The sequence below is a fragment of the Anabrus simplex genome, chromosome 1 (genome assembly GCF_040414725.1).
Source record: "Anabrus simplex isolate iqAnaSimp1 chromosome 1, ASM4041472v1, whole genome shotgun sequence".
NCBI lineage: Eukaryota > Metazoa > Arthropoda > Insecta > Orthoptera > Tettigoniidae > Anabrus > Anabrus simplex.
This window is the reverse complement of record NC_090265.1, coordinates 1,748,029,431-1,748,054,241: the sequence shown is the minus strand read 5'-3', so window position 1 is coordinate 1,748,054,241 and position 24,811 is coordinate 1,748,029,431. Positions and strand designations below refer to the sequence as shown.

At 37.3% G+C, this 24,811-nt stretch overlaps 1 protein-coding gene across 2 annotated transcripts in view; it reads left to right on the top strand.

The window, feature by feature from the left end:
* Mtp (microsomal triacylglycerol transfer protein) overlaps nt 1-24,811 on the top strand; it is a 221,940-nt gene that overhangs the window by 140,600 nt on the left and 56,529 nt on the right. For both annotated transcript variants that reach the window (XM_067138503.2, XM_067138504.2), the window contains 3 exons: nt 1,008-1,211; nt 3,019-3,168; nt 3,256-3,421. In XM_067138503.2, the coding sequence (XP_066994604.2) occupies nt 1,008-1,211; nt 3,019-3,168; nt 3,256-3,421 (520 nt within the window). The remainder of the gene's footprint in view (nt 1-1,007; nt 1,212-3,018; nt 3,169-3,255; nt 3,422-24,811) is intronic.

The following is a 24,811-nucleotide window of genomic DNA, read 5'->3' as shown; positions in this document are numbered from 1 at the left end:
GCATGTGCCGTGAGGAAGGGTAGCAGGGATATATTATTTTCGCCAGCGTCATGGACACAGATATGATTCACCCGCTTACCACGCACATTCTTTAATTTACTATTACCACGCACATTCTTTAATTTACTATCTATCATTTATATAATTAGATTAAAATAAATTTTATCTATCATTTATTCAAGTTAACCTCATGGACACCGCAATGAATTGCGAATTTATAACAGTCACAAATTAAGAATGTGTCAGTTTTAACCATATCTTCATGTGCCGTCCTGACAATTTCCAACAGCATTTCAGCATATTTTTAACAAGCACTACGGGAACATTTCATTTTATTTACGTTGGTCGATGTGGAAACATAATCTAGCAGTTCTGTGTTTGCTGGTTGTTATTTACAGTGGCATCCAGTGGCTTGCATACTGCTAACACCACTCAAGTAGATTTTGTGATTGATGATCTGACTACAGAATCAACATTTATCAGTTCCTGCTTTTGCAGTTGAAATTGTAATGATTAGCAATGATGGAACTAATAATTCTATGAATATCAATACAAGAAAGAGTCCGGATGATGAGCATACTCCAGATGCTTAGAATTTAGAGCCTAATTTATTTTTCAGATTTTACACTTAGTCCATCCCATATTTTATTGTTAATTGTGTGTTTATACATTAGTTTTCATGTCAATTGTGTGTTTTTACATTTGTTTAGTTATTAGATGTCTTACATTAAGGCTGAAAATTGTCAGCCAAGGCCGAAACTAGTCCCAAGTTTAGTGATGTAATTCAATAATATTGCATAATATAGTATTGAAAAAGGTGGACCATACGGCATTAATTTAATAATTATTATCGTATTCCTGACCCAGTCGAATGACTTGAAACAGGCTGAGGATTTTCATATATTGATATTTCTACTTAACTTACAAATAACACTGGCTGAACTAAGCTAAATTATAAAGTTTTAGGTGGTATTTCCCATTAATAAATACTAATTTGTTATTCACAGCTGAAGTCTCCACAGCTGCACATCAAGTCTCGGAAGGCTCCAGCACCAGAAGGGTTTGTCAAACATGCCTCAAAGCTGGAGTCTCTACAGAATGGTCCATACCTCATCCATTGGGTAGGAGGCACCATTAACCATATCTTCATTGCTCAAGGTGAAGATTTATCAATGGTGAATCTGAAGAAAGGAGTAGCTAGCCTTTTCCAGGTAAGCATGGGACAAGGATAGATTTAAAGGAGAAACAATAAGAATTACATATTTTGTAGAAAGTACATTTAGTTTTCGTCTTATGCAAAAGGCTCAAAATATTGTTAGGGAATACTGTATATAGCCAGTATAGAATTCATGACTGTTATAGCCAACAAATTAACTTTAATGTCATTTATTGTAGTGTTAATATCATTTTTCATCTAAATTTATGCTTTTTAAAGCTTGTTAATTCTAATTGTAATCTACGGTTATGAAGAAGGTGTAATTCATTTTATTTATAATATAAATCCATCAAAACTCTTTTCAATTTATTGCTGTAAATGTGTCATTAGAAACTGTTTGTAGTCAGAGAGTGCTCTGTTACTACTAAGGATAAATGGAGAAAGTTTGTGAAGTATGCTTACTAGCAATATGTTTCAAAGGAAGGGGGAGGAACTGTATATAGGAGTGGTAATGACTTACCGTGATTTAAAGAAAAACTGTATAGTTATTAACAAAGTAAACGAGGAGAAATTTGGCTGTAAAACAGAATGAACTGAATCCTAATCACATACTGTAATACTAAGTGCAGCATAATCTTAATTTAGACATTACAAATTTTGATTCATTATTAAATTTCTTCATCCCATTTACAATGCAATGCTCTTATATTATATTACTATCAGTATGTTATGTTAACACTATTAATATAAGAAAATACCACTTTTGAAGTTTAGTCACTCAAAAATTGAATGACTGCATGGTATTTAGAAGTTCCTCATAGGTACACTCTTCTCAGAAACAATTGAACCCATAGAATAACGTTTGTTGTGGGTATCCACAGGGTTTGGTGAATTATATTTTAATAACAATTAAATTAAGTCTGATAAAATATTAAATCTGAGGAGCATACAATATCATGTGTTCCTTCTTTTCTGAGTGATTATATGTGATCTCTCCAGTGATGAAAGTAATAGGTAGTTTGATGTTCCATTTTGAATTATTTTTTTAAAACTGTAAGTAGTTTGGATTGTTGAAGTCTTTCATGGTTGACTTGGCTCCAAATGCAACCTCCTGAGGCCCAGACCATTTCTCTTTTGGTGAAATCTCATAAAATTGTGTAGGGTACTTCTTTAACAATGTCTTGGTGGGAGACAATGCAATGTGAAGAATACCACACCAAGGTAATGAATTTCCAAAAAAAAATTGGGTCACGAACATATGCTCAATTTGTAATTATTTTATTTTTTAAACGTTATTCTTGTGGGATATTCCATTCCATTTTTAAACAGTGTGCTCTTAAGGGACGCCAGGCCTCAGAAGGTTAAGGGACTCAACTGATTCCTTGGCTGAATGGTCAGTATAGTGTCCTTCACTTCAGAGGGCTCTGGGTTTGATTGCCAGTTGGACTGGGAATTTTAGTCATTTTTGGTTGATTAAGTCTTTCCTTTTTTCAAAACATTCTATTTTAACAAAGTTCTTTCTTTTTTCAGGTAGAGTTTTCTTTTTCTATTTATTGGTATTTCTGCAAATATGCTGAGCACTATGACTAGCTTGCCTGATATCATATCCAAAGGAAATGTCTTACAAGGAGTTAAGAAAATAGATAAAACCCACCTGAAAATAATGTAATCTAGAAACTTAACAAGCCAAGCGAGACATGTCGGGATATAACATTTGATATTTAATGCTTGAAATTTTAACAAGCTATTGTGAATTAAGATTTAAACACAACTGAATTCTCACAACAATAAATCTAGTGCCATAGCTCATAATAATACATGGCATATACAGTACATTAAATGCAGTATGTATTCTGTTACAGTATAAAATTTTAGATGTTGAGACAACTGAGAAGGATGCTTCTGGAAAATGTAAAGTCAAATACACTAGCACTGATCCCCGTACTATTCTGAAAACAAAAAGTGACTGTGTATCAGGCAAGACTGTTCCATTCATAATGCATCCTGACAGGGTAAGTTTTCTTCTGTATTAAATCTGTAAGTTAATCTTTGTGAATCTTATAGAATTATTTTTCTTAAGTACTATTGGTGTGTTGTAGGTGCTGAGCACACTAGTGACCTCTAAGAGATCAATGAAGTATGTGCTTTCCAAGGATCTGTCAGTCCTCGAGTCAGTTACTAGCGCTGAAGCTCATGAAATGACCGTTATACTGTATCAGGATGCTGGAAGTTCAGTTAAAGCTTCCCAGGAATTGAAACTTACAGGTACTGTTAATACTGTACTCTATATACAGTACATATTCCATGTTGTTCCATTAATTCAATCAGTTGGTCAAACTGAAACTGGAAATGATTTGATTTAACTGATAAACTTATTACTGAGTTGGTTCTTCATTTTGTAAATAGATTTTGATTACCTTATGATACCATTCAGGATGTTCCAAAATGATACCTGTGATTTGTATAGACATTGAGACCCTTTCCCTAGTATGATGAGTGCTGCCCTGCCAGATAGTCTGGAGGGATTACAGTGGCATCTGATCAGTGAGATGGCATCCTTGGCTATACTGCTTGGCTTCTGCAACTCAGCTACTCAGGTTGAGTGAACCCCCTCCAGGACTCTGTCCAGAAATGAAATCCTTTGATTGCTCAGAAATTGAACTTGAGGTCTCCGGATAAGAGGCTGTCATTCAAGATATTCCTGATGCTTTCATTTCTGAAGTAAGAAATCTTGACAATGGCATAGATGAACGTATGACTTTGACTTCCCATGTTTTATATCACTGAGCCACCCTGGCTCAATCTGGTTTTAACGAGGGCTTTAAGGTTGGCAGTGAAGGAAACAAACTTGCAGACCAAGTGGCCAAACAAGCTGCAAACAACCTGGACTTAGAAGTGGTTTACAATTGAACACCTATATGTACAATCAAACAAGACCTGAGGGAGGAAACCAGCGAGTGGTGAAACACTACAAACGGAAGCATAACAAAAGCATACTTTCCTAATGTACGAAGTAGACTGAAAATTAAATTAAACCTAAGTCATAATATGACAGCTATGACAACAGGCCATGGAAAATTTGGTGAATACTTCTTTAGGTTTAAAATAAATGTTCCATATTCTTTTGGAGTGTAAATTACTCAACTCCGAGAGAGATGAACTTTGTAGGAGTGTTAAAAAGTCAGTGGGCCACTGGCCAGTGGAGAAATATGAACTCGTGGACAAACACCTAAAGGATTTTTATAAATTTGTTAATAAAATAAATTTTGACATCTTACATTGAGATAGCACTTGAGTGTAATATTGACAAGTCATGTGTAAATAATTGAATGAGGCATGTTTTTAAAGTAAGGTCTGTTTGAAAATAAGTACACAATGAAAGGTTATTTCAAAAAAGTAAATTTATTTTCAGAAAGTACATACTTCACTATATTTTTCATCATAGTTTCCAAGTTTGTTCAAACACTTATCATACCTCATAACCGATTTTAAAATACCCTCTTCATAGAAACTTGCCGCCTGCTCCGATAACCAAGAGTTCACTGCCGTTTTCACGTCATCGTCATTGTTATGGTTGCCACTGAGGTGATGTTTGAGAGAGAGGAACAGATGGTAATCGCTCAGCGCAAGATCAGGACTGTAGGGTGGGTGGTCTAAAACTTCCCAGCCAAAACTGTCCAATAAATCGCGGGTCTGACCTGCAGTGTGAGGTCTTGTATTGTCATGGAGAAGGACAATTCCCTTTGTCAGCATGACTCGTCTTTTGTTTTGAATCACTCTGTGTAGCTTTCTCAGGGTTTGGCAGTATGCTTCTGCATTGATAGTGGTTCCTCGTTACATGAAGTCGACCAACAAAACACCATGGCTATCCTAAAACACCGACGCCATGATTTTGCGCTGGGACAGAATCTGTTTGGCCTTCACCTTTACAGGCGTGTGTGTGTGTGTGTGTCCATTCTATGCGCTGTTGCTTCAATTCGGGCGTGATATATGAAACCCGTGTTTCGTTTCCAGTTACGATCTGACTCAATAAGCCGTCACCTTCTTCATCATAACGAGTCAAGAACTTCATTGCACACTCAAATCTTTGGTTTTTGTGGTCCTCTGTTAGGAGTTTTGGGACCCAACAGGAGCTCAGTTTCCTAAACTTTAGATGTTCAGAAACAATGTTGTAAAGCACTGATCTCGACACGTCAGGAAATTCCTTTGAGAGACCTGTTATTGTGAAGCGCCTGTTCTGACGAATCTTCGCTTCAACTGAAGCCACCAAATCGTCCCTAATCAAAGAAGGGCGACCGGAGCGGTCCTCATCATGGACATTGTCACGGCCATCTTACTTACGCACTTTGCTTTCACTCATAACAGTATCACCATACACTTCGCAAGTCTGTCGATGAATTTCTGCAGCAGACAGGTTCCTTGCTGACAAAAACCATATCACTGACCAAACCTCACATGCGACGGGCGAGTTGATAGTTTCAAACATTTTGAAAGCACAGAACGGAACCGTACAGGTTAGCTACAGAGCTGAAACTGAGCACAGTTGTTCCCGAGGCATGCCGGTACACAACGCATGCGCTCGTTGCGATATGCGCGCGAACTTTTAGTGTCTACAACAAAACGGACCTTACTTAAAAATACAAGCAGGGAGTATTACTTTCTGTAAATAAATGATTTAAGAAAACACACACACACACACACACACACACACACACACACACACACACACACACACACACACACACACACACACACACACACACACACACACACACACACACACACACACACACACACACACACACACACACACACACACACACACACACACACACACACACACACACACACACACACACACACACACACACACACACACACACACACACACACACACACACACACACACACACACACACACACACACACACACACACACACACACACACACACACACACACACACACACACACACACACACACACACACACACACACACACACACACACACACACACACACACACACACACACACACACACACACACACACACACACACACACACACACACACACACACACACTCTCTCTCTCTCTCTCTCTCTCTCTCTCTGGCAGAAAATTAAATCCCATCACCCAGAAGGAGTTCTGCTAGATATACAAAATTCAGGAGGCATTTTTGTACGTTTGAAAGATAATACCTATTCATATTTGTGCGCTAGTAATTGAAGAGTGGTGTTAGTAGCACCACTATGACCTTACAAAGCAAGGTTGCTTTAGGTATGCGCTGTTCACTTCGTGAGCATTAGTCGTTGTCCGGCATTGGCGTTGTGAGGTAGGTGTGAATCAAACATGCCTTTAAGGAGACGAAGAAGGTGGTATCAGAAGCTTTCTGAGTTTGAACGAGGCCGTGTAATAGGGCTACAAGAATATACCGCGATATTGTAGAAAGACCTGGAACGGATGTGTATTGGTTTTGGCAACAGTGGTCATGGAAAGGCTCTGTCTCGAAGATCGGGGTCCAGCCACACATGGGCTACTACGGAGAGGGAAGACTACCGTATATGCTGCATGGCTGTGGTGGTTTGTACTGCATCTGCGGGAGCCATTAGAGCTTCAGTTGACACCAGGGTAACAAATACCCTAATTACTTGAGGGACAGCTCCGAGTCAAACGTCCTGTATTTTTCATGCCACTAACTGCGAATCACTGGCATCTGCAACTTCAGTGGTGTCGAGCTACAGCTCACTGGAGGGAGGAATATTGTGTTCTCAGAGAGCCATTTGCGTCTTGGTGCCAGTGATGGCTGTAGGTTGGAAAGGAGGAGGCCAGGTGAGCGCTTTGAACCAGAGTGTTGACACTCTGGATCTCTACCAGGAGTTATGGTTTGGGGAGAGATTTTCTTAGACAGCAGGAGCACTATTGTCATTATTCTAAGAACCTTGACAGCAGATTTGTATGTTGTCAGACTGGTGATTGAACTGGTTTTGTTACCATTCATTCACAGTATTAAACTGGTTGTTTTGCAAGAGGATTATGCTCGTCCTCATACAGGAACTGTCACCCATTGTACTCTACAGAGTGTTGACCAGTTAACTTGGCCTGTGAGATCATAAGACTTTTCGTCCATTGAGCATGTATGGGACAAGAAACCCAGCATCGTCCAATACCAGCATTGGCCATTGCCGATTTGACTAACCAAGAGCAACAGGTGTGGAACTCCATCCCACAAAATGACCTGTACGACACACATGCATGCACGTTTGCATGCTTGAATTCAGCGGTTATTATTGTATCACCATATCACATGTTTTTTCACGTATACTTGAACCTGTGACCTGAAAACTTTAATCAAGTAAATGTGATGCTTAGACAGTTTGTTTGGATAAATTACATTCCTCTAAATTGTCTTTCTAGTGCTGGGATTTCATATTCTGCCACTGTACTGTATATGCCAGTCAAAAGGTGTTCTCTACATTATACTAAATAAAATTAAGCAATGGAAAGGAACAGTTAAATGCAAATCAAATCATAGATAGGAACATCAAAAGGAACACTTCATAGGATAAAAGAATAAATAAATGTATAAGAACTGGATTGACCAGGAGAGTGCCAATCTATTTGAAGATGTGGAGATTGTCTTTGTCCTTTTCTGGTTTCGTTCTATTTCACCCTCTTCCTGTACTGACGCCGTCTTCTGCTTCTTAAAAAGAAAAATAATTGCACAACTATTTAATTTTACCTTCTTTTTATGAAATGAATAAATATCATTATATTGGCATACACTGATCCCCAATACATTTACACATTACTTCAAATGAAATTAATTTACAAAATAAATCTTGAACAACTCAAGACAAAGATCATTAAAATGTAATCACAAACAAAACACATTATGTGGGTGACAATGTAATCATGTTACATTTATTTTTATTTTACATGTTATGGCCTTAATTGACCACTTTAATCAGTTACATTTTTTTTTTTTTTTTTTTTTTTAATATTTGCTTTACGTCGCACCGACACAGATAGGTCTTATGGCGACGACGGGATAGGAAAGGCCTAGGAGTTGGAAGGAAGCAGCTGTGGCCTTAATTGAGGTACAGCCCCAGCATTTGCCTGGTGTGAAAATGGGAAACCACGGAAAACCATCTTCAGGGCTGCCAACAGTGGGATACGAACCCTCTATCTCCCGGATGCAACCTCACAGCCGCATGCCCCCTGACCGCATGGCCAACTTGCCCGGTGGTTACATGTCATGTCGCATAATAAATACAAATATTATTTAACATGAGCTCTGTTTATCTCAGGTGTGGATCATCTTACCTTAGTACCTGCTGAAATAATTTAAATAAGTTGGGAATATCATACCAAAGTTAATCATCATATTAAAACAACAAATTAACTTGAATTGTAGAAAAATTAAATAAACTCACACATATTGTATACAATATTACATGCTATTTTGCTGTACACCTTCTAATCTACACAGCTTCCATGTACATAACTGCATTAAAAGTATCATATCTTATTATCGTACTTAGGTACGACAACCCTCCTAATGGAAATTCTAAGTTCCCATGAAGGGAATTAGATTCTTTTCCACCAATAGAGCATATCAAAAATCAGATCAAAAATTAGATGGATGGCTTTTCCGGCGTTTGCTCTATTAACCAGCGTTTCGTCTTAGGTCTGACACTAGACTCTTCAGAGTGGGATGTGTCGGACCCTACCCACTGACGCTGGGGTGTATGCAGGTGAACTTATCAGAAGCTTATTTATGAAGCACAGTCTGATAACTGCATACGGGAGATAAAACTCCACAATGGAACTAATGCCCGCCTAGCAATTCCAAATGGAAATTCTAGAATTCTAGAATTGGTGGAAAAGAATCTAATTCCCTTCATGGGAACTTAGAATTTCCATTTGGAATTGCTAGGCGGGCATTAGTTCCATTGTGGAGTTTTATCTCCCGTATGCAGTTATCAGACTGTGCTTCATAAATAAGCTTCTGATAAGTTCACCTGCATACACCCCAGCGTCAGTGGGTAGGGTCTGACACATCCCACTCTGAAGAGTCTAGTGTCAGACCTAAGACGAAACGCTGGTTAATAGAGCAAACGCCGGAAAAGCCATCCATCTAATTTTTGATCTGAACCCTCCTAATATTACAAGATGTACGAGGCGTGTTTAGGTACTCGCCTATCATAGCACTATCACTTGATACAGATGATTTCTTGCTCCAGGTTCAGTCCTGTATACATTGGTCCTCAGTTGATGTCTCATTTCATGCAATTACACACATTTTACTACCATAGAATTTATACACTGTATTTACACATGATGGTACAGGAATACCATACTTGTAACATTTGTTGTCTGACCCTTCAAGCCGGTATTAAAAGTTGACCAAGTTTTACCCTACAGCGGTAATAAATTTGAGAAAAATATCACATTTTTACATGCTGTCACAAACATTGGTATAACTTCTAAACGACTTGTGTGATTTTGTTCAAAATAAGTGGATATGCAGTTCATATCATGCAGATGTTGTATCTATGTACAAAAAGGTGGCATACAAATAAAAAAATGCCCAATTACCAAATTCAAATCAACAGGTGTCCATGGCCACTCTGGTGAGCATTCACTTACATTACTACCATTAGGTACATCACATGTAATTTCCTGCTGTGCATAATCATCACCACTAGCACTTTCATTAATAATTGGATTATTCTCATCACTACTTTCACCTAATATGTGTTTGAGAGCTGCATTAGATACGTAAAGAACATGTAAGGATGCCAATGTTGTTGACAACGATCAACATTGATGAAACTAATTCTTTTTACACCAACACAATGCTGCATTTCAGTATAAGACACTCCCCTGCATAGAATAATACCCTGTGCTGTGAACCGTGCTAAATTTCACATTGAGAACCAACAGATGGTACGCAGATGTACATCTAAAACATTGCTAGCCTAGTCCGTACAGGTATACGTCAAACCACTCCTGGCTTATGATTTGTAGGTCTGTACACGCACATGTTGAACTGGCTTGAGCGGCTAATCTGTTGTCATCCCATGGTAGTGACTGAGTTTAACTGAGTGTCTCTATTAGCACTCATTGCTTACCATTTGTGCTAATTAGACTTACTGCTGTATGTTCATAATGTCAATCCAAATAATGAATTTGTGTCTACATGAATGTATGAGACTATATGGTAGAACTCTAATCTAACACTTATTGCACTAAACATACATATATTGTAGATGGAATGATTAAATTTACATCGTACATACATTGTACTAATGTTTCACTTAAAACTGTGTCTCTACCGAAGAGCAAGCATAATAAGTATATGAATCTGAATCTCAGTCTAAATCTGAATGAGGTTACAAGGGTGTACACTCCTGAATAGTGACCTTACACACCACGTGGGTTTGTCCGTAGGTACAAAGTGCTGCCTTATCTATCAATGAGCTGTGATCCATTTATTACTCGTTTGTTTAAATGTATAAATATTTCTTGGCCATAATTGGTCAAGCAAAATGTTAAAAAAAAAAAAAAAAAAAAGAAAAAAAATGTATGAAACATCACAGTCTACTCTTCCTGTTGATTCTTCTGTATCTCATAGGTATTTGTTCAGGCTCTCTCCCAGCATTCAGCAGAATGATGCAAGACTTTCTCTCAGAATTCTGTTTGTAAGCTCCAACCTTCTGAATAATTTTCAATAGACTTTCCTTCTTACAACCAGAGTTGGGAAGTAATTGAGTAAAAGTAATAAAATTACTTGTAAAGTTACTTCTTCTTCTTCTTCTTCTTAATGTGCCATCTTCTACCAAAGGCTGGCGGTCAGCTTGGTGATCTTGAATTTGGATGCAGCGACACGGAACAGAGACATCATGTCCGACCCATATCAGTCTACGAGGTTCTTCATCCACAGAGTTCGTCGTCTACCAGGACTCCTACGTCCTTCTATTCTTCCTTTCATAACAAGCTGCAGGATTCTGTACTTATCATTCCGCATTATATGGCCGAAGTATTGCAGCTTCCGCCTTTTAATGGTCAGCATGACTTCAGTCTTCTTTCCAAGTCAATCCAACACCTCAGAATTCCGGATTCTGTCTGTCCACGAAAAGCGAAGCATCCGTCTGTACACCCACATTTTGAATGCTTCCAGTCTTTGCAGAGGGCTTGAATAATGTCCAGCCTTCCATTCCATAAACAACGTGGGAAAGATGTAGGCACAGACCAGATGGAGCCTTAGGTTCAGCTGTAGGTTGTGGTTGTTGAGCAATTTCTTCATCTGCATGAAGATGCTTCTTACATGTTCAATACGGACCCGTATTTCTTGGCTTCAGTCCAATTTCTGGTTGAGGTAACATCCTAGATACTGGTATTGGTGAACCCTAGTGATGACTTCATTGTCGAGAGCGAGCTGCACATGGATGTCTTGTCGATTACTGACGACCATGAACTGTTTTTTAATGTTTATCTTCAGTCCTCTGTTATTGCAAGCAACATTCACTCTGTCTAATAATACTTGAAGGTCTTCTGTGATGTCTGCTAGCAATACCGTGTCGTCAGCATAACGGAGGTTCTTTAGACGTTGATAATGATGCCTATGGTAGATGGTTCTTCCAGAGCTTCTGCAAGGATAGCCTCTGAGTAAATGTTGAAGAGTAGTGGCAATAATACGCAGCCTTGTTGAATGTCACGGCGGGTGCCTATTTCTTCTAACAGGTTTTCCTCAATCAATCAATCAATCAATCAATCAATCAATCAATCAATCAATCAATCAATCAATCAATCAATCAATCAATCAATCAATCAATCAATCAATCAATATCAATCAGATAGAGCTTCCCCGGTCTAGGAAGCCAAGAATAACGGCCGAGAGGATTCGTCGTACTGACCACACGACACCTCGTAATCTGCAGGCCTTCGGGCTGAGCAGCAGTCGCTTGGGAAGCCAAGGTCCTTCAAGGGCTGTAGTGCCATGGTTTTTGGTTTGGTTTGGTTTGGTTCAGATAGAGCTTCACCTACTCTAATTCTCTGAGATCTATTTTCTAGAAATATAGCAACCCATTCAGTCACTCTTTTGTCTAGTCCAGTTGCACTCATTTTTGCCAGTAGTCTGCCATGATCCACCCTATCAAATGCTTTAGACAGGTCAATCGCGATACAGTCCATTTGACCTCCAGAATCCAAGATATCTGCTATATCTTGCTGGAATCCTACAAGTTGAGCTTCAGTGGAATAACCTTTCCTAAAACCGAATTGCCTTCTATCGAACCAGTTATTAATTTCACAAACATGTCTATTATAATCGGAAAGAATGCCTTCCCAAAGCTTACATACAATGCATGTCAAACTTACTGGCCTGTAATTTTCAGCTTTATGTCTATCACCCTTTCCTTTATACACAGGGGCTACTATAGCAACTCTCCATTCATCTGGTATAGCTCCACCAACCAAACAATAATCAAATAGGTACTTCAGATATGGTACTATATCCCAACCCATTTTCTTTAATATATCCCCAGAAATCTGATCGATTCCAGCTGCTTTTCTAGTTTTCCCATGTTAACTTATTTGCCATTTGTTGACTGCTGCATTATGACCCCAGTACAAGTTGGCAATAATCAGAGTATCTCGCTCATCGAGTCCGATGTTCTGCAGAATTTCCATCAACTTCCCATGCTGAACTTTGACAATGCCTTTTCGTAGTCTATGAAACATGCATAGACATCTTTGTTCATATCCAAGCAACGCTGGACAAGTACTTGAATACAGAAAAATGCATCTCTAGTCCCAAGACTGTTCCTGAATCTGAACTGTGTTTCAGTTAACACTTCTTCACATTTAGCACCGATTCCACAATTTATTTATTTATTTTATTTATTTATTTATTATGCCTTTGTAGGTGGCGAAGTTAGGGCTCTTGGCCCTCTCTTACACTTAACCACTGTAGTGAATACAGTCTGAGTACATCATATTATACAGTAAATAATAACCTACACAAAAATACATTACACTTTTCTAACTCACATTCATTCGATCTTCCAGTCATACAAGTTAGTCAGCTGCATTTAGCAGGTAGTCTCGGCAAGCAGACTTGAATTTAGGTAATGAGGTGGAATTTCTGACACTGACTGGCAGGGAATTCCAAAGTCTAGAACCCGCCACAACAAAGGAATTGTTGTACATAGAGGATCGGTGGACAGGAATAGAAAGGGAGGAACCAGAGCGGGTATTACTGCTGTGAAAGGAGGACAAATACTTAAGCTGGGAAGAAATGTATAGTTGTTTGTCTTCAGAGAGCAGTCTGTATATCTGTATCAGTATGTGATACGTTCGTCGTTTGTCAGGTTTCAGCCATGAAATAGTGTGATAGTATGGGGTGACATGCGTATCATAACTCAGACTGTATATAAATCTAAGGCAAGAATTAAGCGCTCGCTGAAGTTTCAAAGTCTGCTCTTTTGTTGCGTCTACCAGAATGACGTCACAGTAGTCGAGGACGGGAAGCACTAGTGTTTGCATGAGTTTGACTCTCATATTACAAGGTAAAATATCGCTGTTTCTTTTAACCGAATGGAGTATCGAAAATATTTTTTTACACACATTCTTAATATATTCAGTCCAATTTAATGTTTCGTTCATTGTCACTCCAAGATTTCTCACAGTTTGGCTGAATGGAATAACTCTACCATTCAGTATAACTGGAGGAATAGTTTCGTACCGTAGTGTGGCCAACAATTTTTGAGAGCCAATAATGATTGCTTGTGTCTTGGAGGGGTTAAGAAGGAGGGAATTTTTCAAGGAGTAAGCATTAAGTCGCTGAAGGTCAGCATTGATGCCTGTTATGGCATGAGGCAAGTCAGAGGTCTTACAGTGACAATAAATTTGTAAATCGTCCGCATAAAGATGGTAGCTACAATTCTTTAAATTAGATGAAATGTCGTTTATGTACAAAATAAAGAGCAATGGGCCTAAAACACTACCCTGCGGCGTGCCTTCCTTCCTGGTTAGCCAGTGAGAGGTTTGATCAAGGGTTATGATTCGTTGCGCGCGATTTTTGAGGTACGATGAAAAGAAATTAATAGTTCGTTGATCGAAGTAGTAAGATTGCATCTTATTTAGTAGAGTCTGGATGTTTATAGTATCAAATGCGCTACTGAAATCGAGGAGAGTAAGTACTGTCAGCAGTCTTTGGTCCATTGCGTGTCGTATGTCATCAGTCACTTTAAGCAGGGCAGTTGCTGTGCTGTGTCCCTTCTTGAATCCAGATTGCAATTGGTCTAGCAGAGAATGGTTGTTTAGGTATTCCAACACCTGCTCATGAACCAGACGCTCGAGTGCTTTGGAAATCGCAGGTAAGATAGAAATTAGTCTGTAGTCGGATGGTAGGGAGGGGTCAGGCTTCTTAGGCACAGGGATAACATTGGCTAGTTTCCATAGTGAAGGAAAGGTTCCATTTTTAAGGCAGTAGTTAAAAATGTGGGTAATAATGGGTAAAACAGCACCAATAATGTTGTGTAAGAAAGTTATAGGGATATCATCCACTCCTCTGGCTTTTGATTTGATAGAATATAATACCTTTTTAACTTTATTAGCAGTAACAGGGCGAAATGTAAAATGTTCTTGGTCAGGTAAAGGGTTCATAACGGAGTCGGGTACTGAGTTTGGAGAATTTAGTACATTAGGTGGTGTTCTTTCTTCAGTAAAAAATTCATTTAACTTATCGAGTGGTATGTCAGGCACATGAGGTTGTTGCTGAGGTTTCCCTATGCCTAGGGAACGAAGCGTGTTCCAAGCACTGCCAGAATTCATGTTTGCAGTCATGTTTTGCAAGTAAGTAAATTTACGGTTTCGAACGAACTGTTTAACTCTATTTCTAAGGACCCGATAATTTTCGAAGTCACTTTGGTCACGAGTTCGTTTAAAGCGGCGGTAAAGTGCATCGCGGTGGGCCATCATGTTTTTAATTTCATTATTTAGCCAGGGACAAGGTGGGCGAGTAACTTTTATCTGTCGCTTAGGGGCGTGTTTATCGTACAGAGTGATTACAAGGGAGTTAAACTTGTCTACTTTCGCGTCTATATCGTCCAATAAGAGTATACGTTGAAGGTTAGGTCAAATGTTCCACCTTTACAATACTAAGATTCTTTATTAACTAAATATTTACATGATTTTTAATTATATCGGGACATGTTTCGTCTACCTTGTAGACATCATCAGCCATAAAAACTTTTGAGAAAAAGCTACAAGGACAAGGACAAAGTAACACATTAAAATAATTCGGGTAACCGAATATGTCATTTAAAATGGTGAAGAATTCAGAACTGTTTTGAGCACAGCACTTAAGAATATCGTTGACATTAAAATTAAAATTGTCCACATGGGATGATACAGTAAAAACTTGCGTTAAAATTCTTCTTTTTTGTGTGATGTGTTAATATATAATATTCTGTTATGTCGTGAAGGCTTGATAATGAATTGCACAATGTTCATTCCAATAGGATAATAACGATGTATAAGAAATACAGCGAGCATATGTTAAAGCCGTCTTATTGGTGTAGTATTGGCAGTTCCTGTTGAGAAGTTAGGTGGAAAATTTGAACGTGATGACGTAATGTGGAATGAGCAGTAGAGGGCCCTAGAATAAGAAAGATAGCTGTTGTTAGTGTTAAAATAGGCAAGTTTTTGTGTCTTGAGATGTAAAGTAATGAAAATGAGAAGTGCGGCACATCTGATTACTTACGTTCTCGCCTGTCTGACAGCGACTAGTTCAGTGTGGAAGCCTGTGGTTGACTGAGAGCGAACTATGGAGGTCGTGTGTGAAGGGAGCCGCCATGAGGGGAAATTAGGGGAAGGTTAGGATCAGTAGGCGGGAAGCCGTCACATGGAAGCTTGTTATTGGATTTGTTAAAGTAAGAACTATTGAGCAATGCCTCAAAAATTACGTTCGCAGTTTCGGAAATTTCATTTAAATTGTGAAAAGGATTGCATTTATGATCTATATTAATATAGATGTTTTCTAAAACATTGAGTAAAGTGCTTTTATTATGAAAATAAAGAATTTTTAAGTCCTGTTCTATGGAAGTGAAGGAATGATTGGATTCTGTCATGTGAGTACTCATGGCGGAGTACCTTCTATGTTTAGCGGCGTTGATATGTTCCTTATATCTAACTGAAAAGCCTCTTCCGGTTTGCCCAATGTAGCTCGCGGAACATTGGTTACACTTTAACTTATAAACGCCTGACCTATTATATTTATTCGTAGTGTTGTTAATTTTATGTTGGTTGTAAAAAAGATTAGTATTATTGTTGACTGTTTTAAAAGCAATGTTGATCTTATGTTTCTTGAGGGTGTTGGTGATATCATAAATCTTACTATTTGTATAAGTGAAAGTGGCATATTTGTCTGTTTTTCTTTTTGTTTCTCTAAGTAAAGTTGAACTGGATTTGTTAGTAACTTTATTGATTATCCTGTCAATGAAATGCCTGCTAAAACCATTTTTACTCGCTATTAAGCGGATAAATTCAAGTTCTTTTTTACGATTAGCATTTGATAAAGGGACGTGAAAAGCTCTGTGGATTAAACTATAAAATGTTGCTCTTTTTTGAGATTCCGGATGCGTTGAGTCTTGTCGAATAGTATTAATAGTTTGGGTGGGCTTCCTAAATATGGTATAAGAGAATTTGTTGGAGCTATTGTTAATAGTGACATCTAAGAAGTTTAATGAATTATTGACTTCCGCTTCGGAAGTAAACTTGATCCATGGATCAACTGCATTCAACTGTTCAAGAACGATATCACCGTTGGAGACGTTGTGATCTATTAAAGTAAATGTATCATCAACAAAGCGTGTCCAGAATACGATACCTTTAATTTTGTTAAGAATTTTGGAATTTTCCAAGTGGTCTAAATAAATTTCTGCCATTATTCCTGAAGCCGGGGAGCCCATAGGAAGACTATCCTGCTTATAAATTTTCCCATTAAAAGTGAAATAGTTGTTGGAAGTTACAAATTCTAAAATATTTAAAAATTCTTCTATTTCTTGTATGCTTAATTTTCTGTGTTTTAGAAAATTATCCTTGATGATCTTTAAAGTTTTCTTGACTGGTATATTGGAATACATGTTTTTAATGTCAAATGAGTACATTTTTTGTTGCGGCTGTAATTCTAGGTTTTTTGTCAAATTACAAAATTCTATAGAATTCTTGATGGAGTTGGGATTTTCAAATTTGTAGTATTTCTTCAAGAAATTATGAATAAATTTGGAAGTTTTGTAAGTCGGGCTGTTCCTGTAGTTAACTATGGGTCTTATGGGAATATCTATTTTGTGGACTTTAGGCAATGCTTTAGCTGTGGGGATACTGGGATTCATATTAATGAGTTTTTGAGAATCATGTTCAGTAAGAATAAAGGACGTTTGCAGTGGCGGCTCGTGAAAAAATCGTCCTACGTGCTACAAAAAACAAGCTAAATACGCTGTTTTAAATCTGCATATTGCCATGATGAACAACGCATACTTCAAACTTGGTAATAATACTACTACTAATAATAATAATAATAATAATAATAATAATAATAATAATAATAATAATAATACAACTTTTCTCGCAATTTATTACTCAGAACAAACAAAAACAACATTAATTTGGAAGCAGATGAATTCTTCGACAACTGTCTACGAGATAAATAATTCATTGAAGAAATATTGTTTTTACTAACCTAATGGCGCAACTTACATCAGTGCAAATAGAATCGTGGGAATATAGATCTCCACTAAGAACACTAATTTAATTTCACTTTATATACACTGCAGTGGATAAATAATTTGATAAATCTTCGTATAAACTTTAGCACTAACACAATGACAGGAAAAACACGCACCAGTAATATAACCGCGAGATTAAAAACTGCACAAAGCAACTGAAAGAGCTGCCAACTGATTCATTGAGACCTCCCCTATTAGGTTACCAGAGTAAATGTCCGGCTCCATGGCTAAATGGTTAGCGCGCTAGCCTTTTTGGTCACAGGGATCCCGGGTTCGATTCCCGGCAGGGTCTGGAATTTTAACCTTCATTGGGTGTACGTGTTGTCGTCATCATCATTTCATCCTCATCACGACTCGCAGGTCGCCTACGGGTGTCAAATCAAAAGATCTGCATCTGGCGAGTCGAACATGTCCTCGGATACTTCCGGCACTAAAAGCCATACGCTATTTCATTTCACCAGAGTAAATGACATTGTAATGCGGGATAACATTTAGGGTCAGTCAAAGATTCTTTGACTCACCTACGAATTATTTTTGACACAAAAGGAAGATGGATATTTTAATAAGCATGTGTGAGATAGATTGCCTCCACTTACGCTTTACTTTCGAACCCAGACGATGCTACTCTCTAGTGGCAGATTCGCTTACCACGTTCAACATAAGCACGGCCGACTGGATCCCTCGCTGCGCTTCGGGTAGCAGGAGACATCGAGTAATTCTACCCCCTTGCGGGAGAGGAAGTAACTATAAACGGGATCAGTGAAAGTTGATCCCGGTTTACGGTATACTCCGCCGGCTAGGGGGAGTATTGCAAGCTTGGCTGCGCCTGCGTATTGCTTCCTTCAGGCTACAGGCAAATACAGTAGAGACAATACACGACACTGAGCGAGATATCGAGGGACAGCTATTGGAGCTCACTCTAGCGGATAGACCTGAACGGTTCTGATTCAGTCATAAGAGCATGTGTATTTGTGTGTGAAGTTTTTGGTGTTATTTATGCGTTTTTAGTGAGTTGACATAATTAAATAGTAGCGTGTGTCATTCCTTGATATCTCCTCTCAACATGAGGGGAAAGGTATGTGCTGTGTTTGGCTGCAGTAATTACGAAGTAGAGAAAAATGCGCGCTCGTTCTTCAGGTTCCCTCGTGACAAGAACATGTAAGTAATATTGTGTTTGCATATATATTTTTCCAGTGACAGTGATTTTTATAGTACTTCATAATCTTCTGACCTGCTCGACCCATATTTTAACGGGCTTAAAATATAATACGCATATTTTATTGTATAGTGCAGCAGTTAACCTTCAATACCGATGTGTTGTTGTAGGTGTGATCTGTGGGTTTTGAAATGTCACAGAAGCGATTTGGATAAAGTGTACAAGAAAGAAGGGACGTTACGCTTGTATAAGAATTATAAGATCTGTTCAGATCATTTCCAGGCCAGCGACTTTAAAAATCCTCGACTATACAGCCAAGGGTATGTTACATTTTTACTCTAATTGTACGTAAATATTCCTCAAAGCATCACTATCGACAACATTTTCAAACTTTTCTTTCTTTTATCCCTCTTCTCAGATTAAAGCCGGGATTTTATAGATTTTCTTTCTGTTAGTAGGCTTCATGTTAAGAGGAAAATTGTCCAGCTATTAAGTAAATGTTAATTCATTGCATCATATGTGTAAGGAATGTGCCGATATTTTTATTGACAAATGTCTTAATGTGATGATACATCGTTTTTAAATGAGGATAAAGACAAATCCAACCGTAAGATTTCAGGCAGGTATGCTAAAGCTAAAAAAGTAATGCATACATGAAAGATCAAGCCATTTCGCAGCAGTCCATTTCACACCTTGTTTATATGTCTAATTTCAGTCTTTGAATAATAACCTTTTAAATAATTCTTCATTCATTTATCCAGAATTGCTTTAGCAACTTCGAAGTAAATATCTCAATACCACTTTCTTTCTAGACGTAATTTATGTATCCATTTCCGTATATACATTTCCATTGATATTTGAATTTAGCGCGATTTGTTCAGGTCAAGTCACTAGGAGTGCCACCATCGAATTGTCTCCCATTTTAGCAAGGCGAAATCCGTAAGTGTCGTGTATTGTCTCTACTGTATTTGCTACAGGCAAGGGCTCACTTCACATGAGCACGAGCGTTGTTCCCCGGGAGAACGGCGCTAGGTGTTCGACAGATCTCGTCCTGATTTTCACAAAACACAAATTCATATCGTACTCAAAACAACGAAAAGGCACCAGGATAATTGTACTGTACATAAATAATATTCCTTACAGTTCCAAGCTACGTGCTGGAGCCCGGTAGCACGTACTGACCGGCCGCCACTGGACGTTTGTTTCAATAATTGTTTTAAGTTTTTTTGGATATTGTTAGTAGGATCTTTTTTTATCAGTTTAAAAGAGTTATCAGAAAAGAAGGTTTCAGTTTTTTGCACGTAAGTTTCTTTGTTCATAATAACTGTGGCATTGCCTTTGTCCGCTTTCGTAACTATTAGATCATTTTCGTTAATCTTCTTTTTTAACGAGTCTATGGCTTTTTTGGGAAATAAAGGAGCTGTAGATTTGCTGACTTTAATTAAATTAGAAATTTTTTTGCGAATATTAAGTCTGATTTCTGTTTGGCTGTCAATTGGTAGTTTTTGTATGGCGTTTTCAGTTTCGGCAGTGATAGTAATGGCATCTTTCAACTTAAAAGCAGTAGGCCAATTGAATTTAGGGCCCTTCTCTAAAATTTCGATATCCGAAGCGCTAAGTTGGGCATTAGAAAGATTTATAACCGGATCATGGAACTTCACGTCTTCCGAGTCGGAATCGTTGATGTGCCTATTGTATGGAAGGAAGTTTTTATTGTGACTATTATTACGCAAAAGTGAGTTGAATTTGTTGTCTAAAGTGGCCTGTTTTTTGACAATTACATTCTCTATCTTCGTAAGAGCGAATTTCTGAAAAGAATCCCATTCTAGAGGGGTTAGGGAGGACGAAGCAAACAGATGTGCTTCATATAACTTTGTGTTAAGTAAAGATTTTTTCCTGTGTAGAAACTTAATTTCATTCCTGGTCCATAATGAATTAGACCTAGATTGGGTTTTTCTGTGCCAATAAGAACTGTTGTTCTTATTTTGATTGAACTTCAAAAAATTTGGAATGAGTCCATTATGTAAACATTTCTTCAAGAAAGCAATGTCCTTGCCTATTTTTGATAGCTTAATCTTAAAATTCAAGTAGGTGTTAGCTTTGTTTGCCTGGTTGGCATAATCATTACATAAAATAAACTTCATTATAAAGCCCGTATTGTCGTGAGTATACGTTGAAGGTTAGGTCAAATGTTCCACCTTTACAATACTAAGATTCTTTATTAACTAAATATTTACATGATTTTTAATTATATCGGGACATGTTTCGTCTACCTTGTAGACATAATCAGCCATAAAAACTTTTGAGAAAAAGCTACAAGGACGAGGACAAAGTAACACATTAAAATAATTCGGGTAACCGAATATGTCATTTAAAATGGTGAAGAATTCAGAACTGTTTTGAGCACAGCACTTAAGAATATCGTTGACATTAAAATTAAAATTGTCCACATGGGATGATACAGTAAAAACTTGCGTTAAAATTCTTCTTTTTTGTGTGATGTGTTAATATATAATATTCTGTTATGTCGTGAAGGCTTGATAATGAATTGCACAATGTTCAATCCAATAGGATAATAACGATGTATAAGAAATACAGCGAGCATATGTTAAAGCCGTCTTATTGGTGTAGTATTGGCATTTCCTGTTGAGAAGTTAGGTGGAAAATTTGAACGTGATGACGTAATGTGGAATGAGCAGTAGAGGGCCCTAGAATAAGAAAGATAGCTGTTGTTGGTGTTAAAATAGGCAAGTTTTTGTGTCTTGAGTTGTAAAGTAATGAAAATGAGAAGTGCGGCACATCTGATTACTTACGTTCTCGCCTGTCTGACAGCGACTAGTTCAGTGTGGAAGCCTGTGGTTGACTGAGAGCGAACTATGGAGGTCAAGCCTTCACGACATAACAGAATATTATATATTAACACATCACACAAAAAAGAAGAATTTTAACGCAAGTTTTTACTGTATCATCCCATGTGGACAATTTTAATTTTAATGTCAACGATATTCTTAAGTGCTGTGCTCAAAACAGTTCTGATTTCTTCACCATTTTAAATGACATATTCGGTTACCCGAATTAGTTTAATGTGTTACTTTGTCCTTGTCCTTGTAGCTTTTTCTCAAAAGTTTTTATGGCTGATGATGTCTACAAGGTAGACGAAACATGTCCCGATATAATTAAAAATCATGTAAATATTTAGTTAATAAAGAATCTTAGTATTGTAAAGGTGGAACATTTGACCTAACCTTCAACGTATACTCACGACAATACGGGCTTTATAATGAAGTTTATTTTATGTAATGATTATGCCAACCAGGCAAACAAAGCTAACACCTACTTGAATTTTAAGATTAAGCTATCAAAAATAGGCAAGGACATTCCTTTCTTGAAGAAATGTTTACATAATGGACTCATTCCAAATTTTTTGAAGTTCAATCAAAATAAGAACAACAGTTCTTATTGGCACAGAAAAACCCAATCTAGGTCTAATTCATTATGGACCAGGAATGAAATTAAGTTTCTACACAGGAAAAAATCTTTACTTAACACAAAGTTATATGAAGCACATCTGTTTGCTTCGTCCTCCCTAACCCCTCTAGAATGGGATTCTTTTCAGAAATTCGCTCTTACGAAGATAGAGAATGTAATTGTCAAAAAACAGGCCACTTTAGACAACAAATTCAACTCACTTTTGCGTAATAAGTCACAATAAAAACTTCCTTCCATACAATAGGCACATCAACGATTCCGACTCGGAAGACGTGAAGTTCCATGATCCGGTTATAAATCTTTCTAATGCCCAACTTAGCGCTTCGGATATCGAAATTTTAGAGAAGGGCCCTAAATTCAATTGGCCTACTGCTTTTAAGTTGAAAGATGCCATTACTATCACTGCCGAAACTGAAAACGCCATACAAAAACTACCAATTGACAGCCAAACAGAAATCAGACTTAATATTCGCAAAAAAAATTTCTAATTTAATTAAAGTCAGCAAATCTACAGCTCCTTTATTTCCCAAAAAAACCATAGACTCGTTAAAAAAGAAGATTAACGAAAATGATCTAATAGTTACGAAAGCGGACAAAGGTAATGCCACAGTTATTATGAACAAAGAAACTTACGTGCAAAAAACTGAAACCTTCTTTTCTGATAACTCTTTTAAACTGATAAAAAAAGATCCTACTAACAATATCCAAAAAAACTTAAAACAATTATTGAAACAAACGTCCTTTATTCTTACTGAACATGATTCTCAAAAACTCATTAATATGAATCCCAGTATCCCCACAGCTAAAGCATTGCCTAAAGTCCACAAAATAGATATTCCCATAAGACCCATAGTTAACTACAGGAACAGCCCGACTTACAAAACTTCCAAATTTATTCATAATTTCTTGAAGAAATACTACAAATTTGAAAATCCCAACTCCATCAAGAATTCTATAGAATTTTGTAATTTGACAAAAAACCTAGAATTACAGCCGCAACAAAAATGTACTCATTTGACATTAAAAACATGTATTCCAATATACCAGTCAAGAAAACTTTAAAGATCATCAAGGATAATTTTCTAAAACACAGAAAATTAAGCATACAAGAAATAGAAGAATTTTTAAATATTTTAGAATTTGTAACTTCCAACAACTATTTCACTTTTAATGGGAAAATTTATAAGCAGGATAGTCTTCCTATGGGCTCCCCGGCTTCAGGAATAATGGCAGAAATTTATTTAGACCACTTGGAAAATTCCAAAATTCTTAACAAAATTAAAGGTATCGTATTCTGGACACGCTTTGTTGATGATACATTTACTTTAATAGATCACAACGTCTCCAACGGTGATATCGTTCTTGAACAGTTGAATGCAGTTGATCCATGGATCAAGTTTACTTCCGAAGCGGAAGTCAATAATTCATTAAACTTCTTAGATGTCACTATTAACAATAGCTCCAACAAATTCTCTTATACCATATTTAGGAAGCCCACCCAAACTATTAATACTATTCGACAAGACTCAACGCATCCGGAATCTCAAAAAAGAGCAACATTTTATAGTTTAATCCACAGAGCTTTTCACGTCCCTTTATCAAATGCTAATCGTAAAAAAGAACTTGAATTTATCCGCTTAATAGCGAGTAAAAATGGTTTTAGCAGGCATTTCATTGACAGGATAATCAATAAAGTTACTAACAAATCCAGTTCAACTTTACTTAGAGAAACAAAAAGAAAAACAGACAAATATGCCACTTTCACTTATACAAATAGTAAGATTTATGATATCACCAACACCCTCAAGAAACATAAGATCAACATTGCTTTTAAAACAGTCAACAATAATACTAATCTTTTTTACAACCAACATAAAATTAACAACACTACGAATAAATATAATAGGTCAGGCGTTTATAAGTTAAAGTGTAACCAATGTTCCGCGAGCTACATTGGGCAAACCGGAAGAGGCTTTTCAGTTAGATATAAGGAACATATCAACGCCGCTAAACATAGAAGGTACTCCGCCATGAGTACTCACATGACAGAATCCAATCATTCCTTCACTTCCATAGAACAGGACTTAAAAATTCTTTATTTTCATAATAAAAGCACTTTACTCAATGTTTTAGAAAACATCTATATTAATATAGATCATAAATGCAATCCTTTTCACAATTTAAATGAAATTTCCGAAACTGCGAACGTAATTTT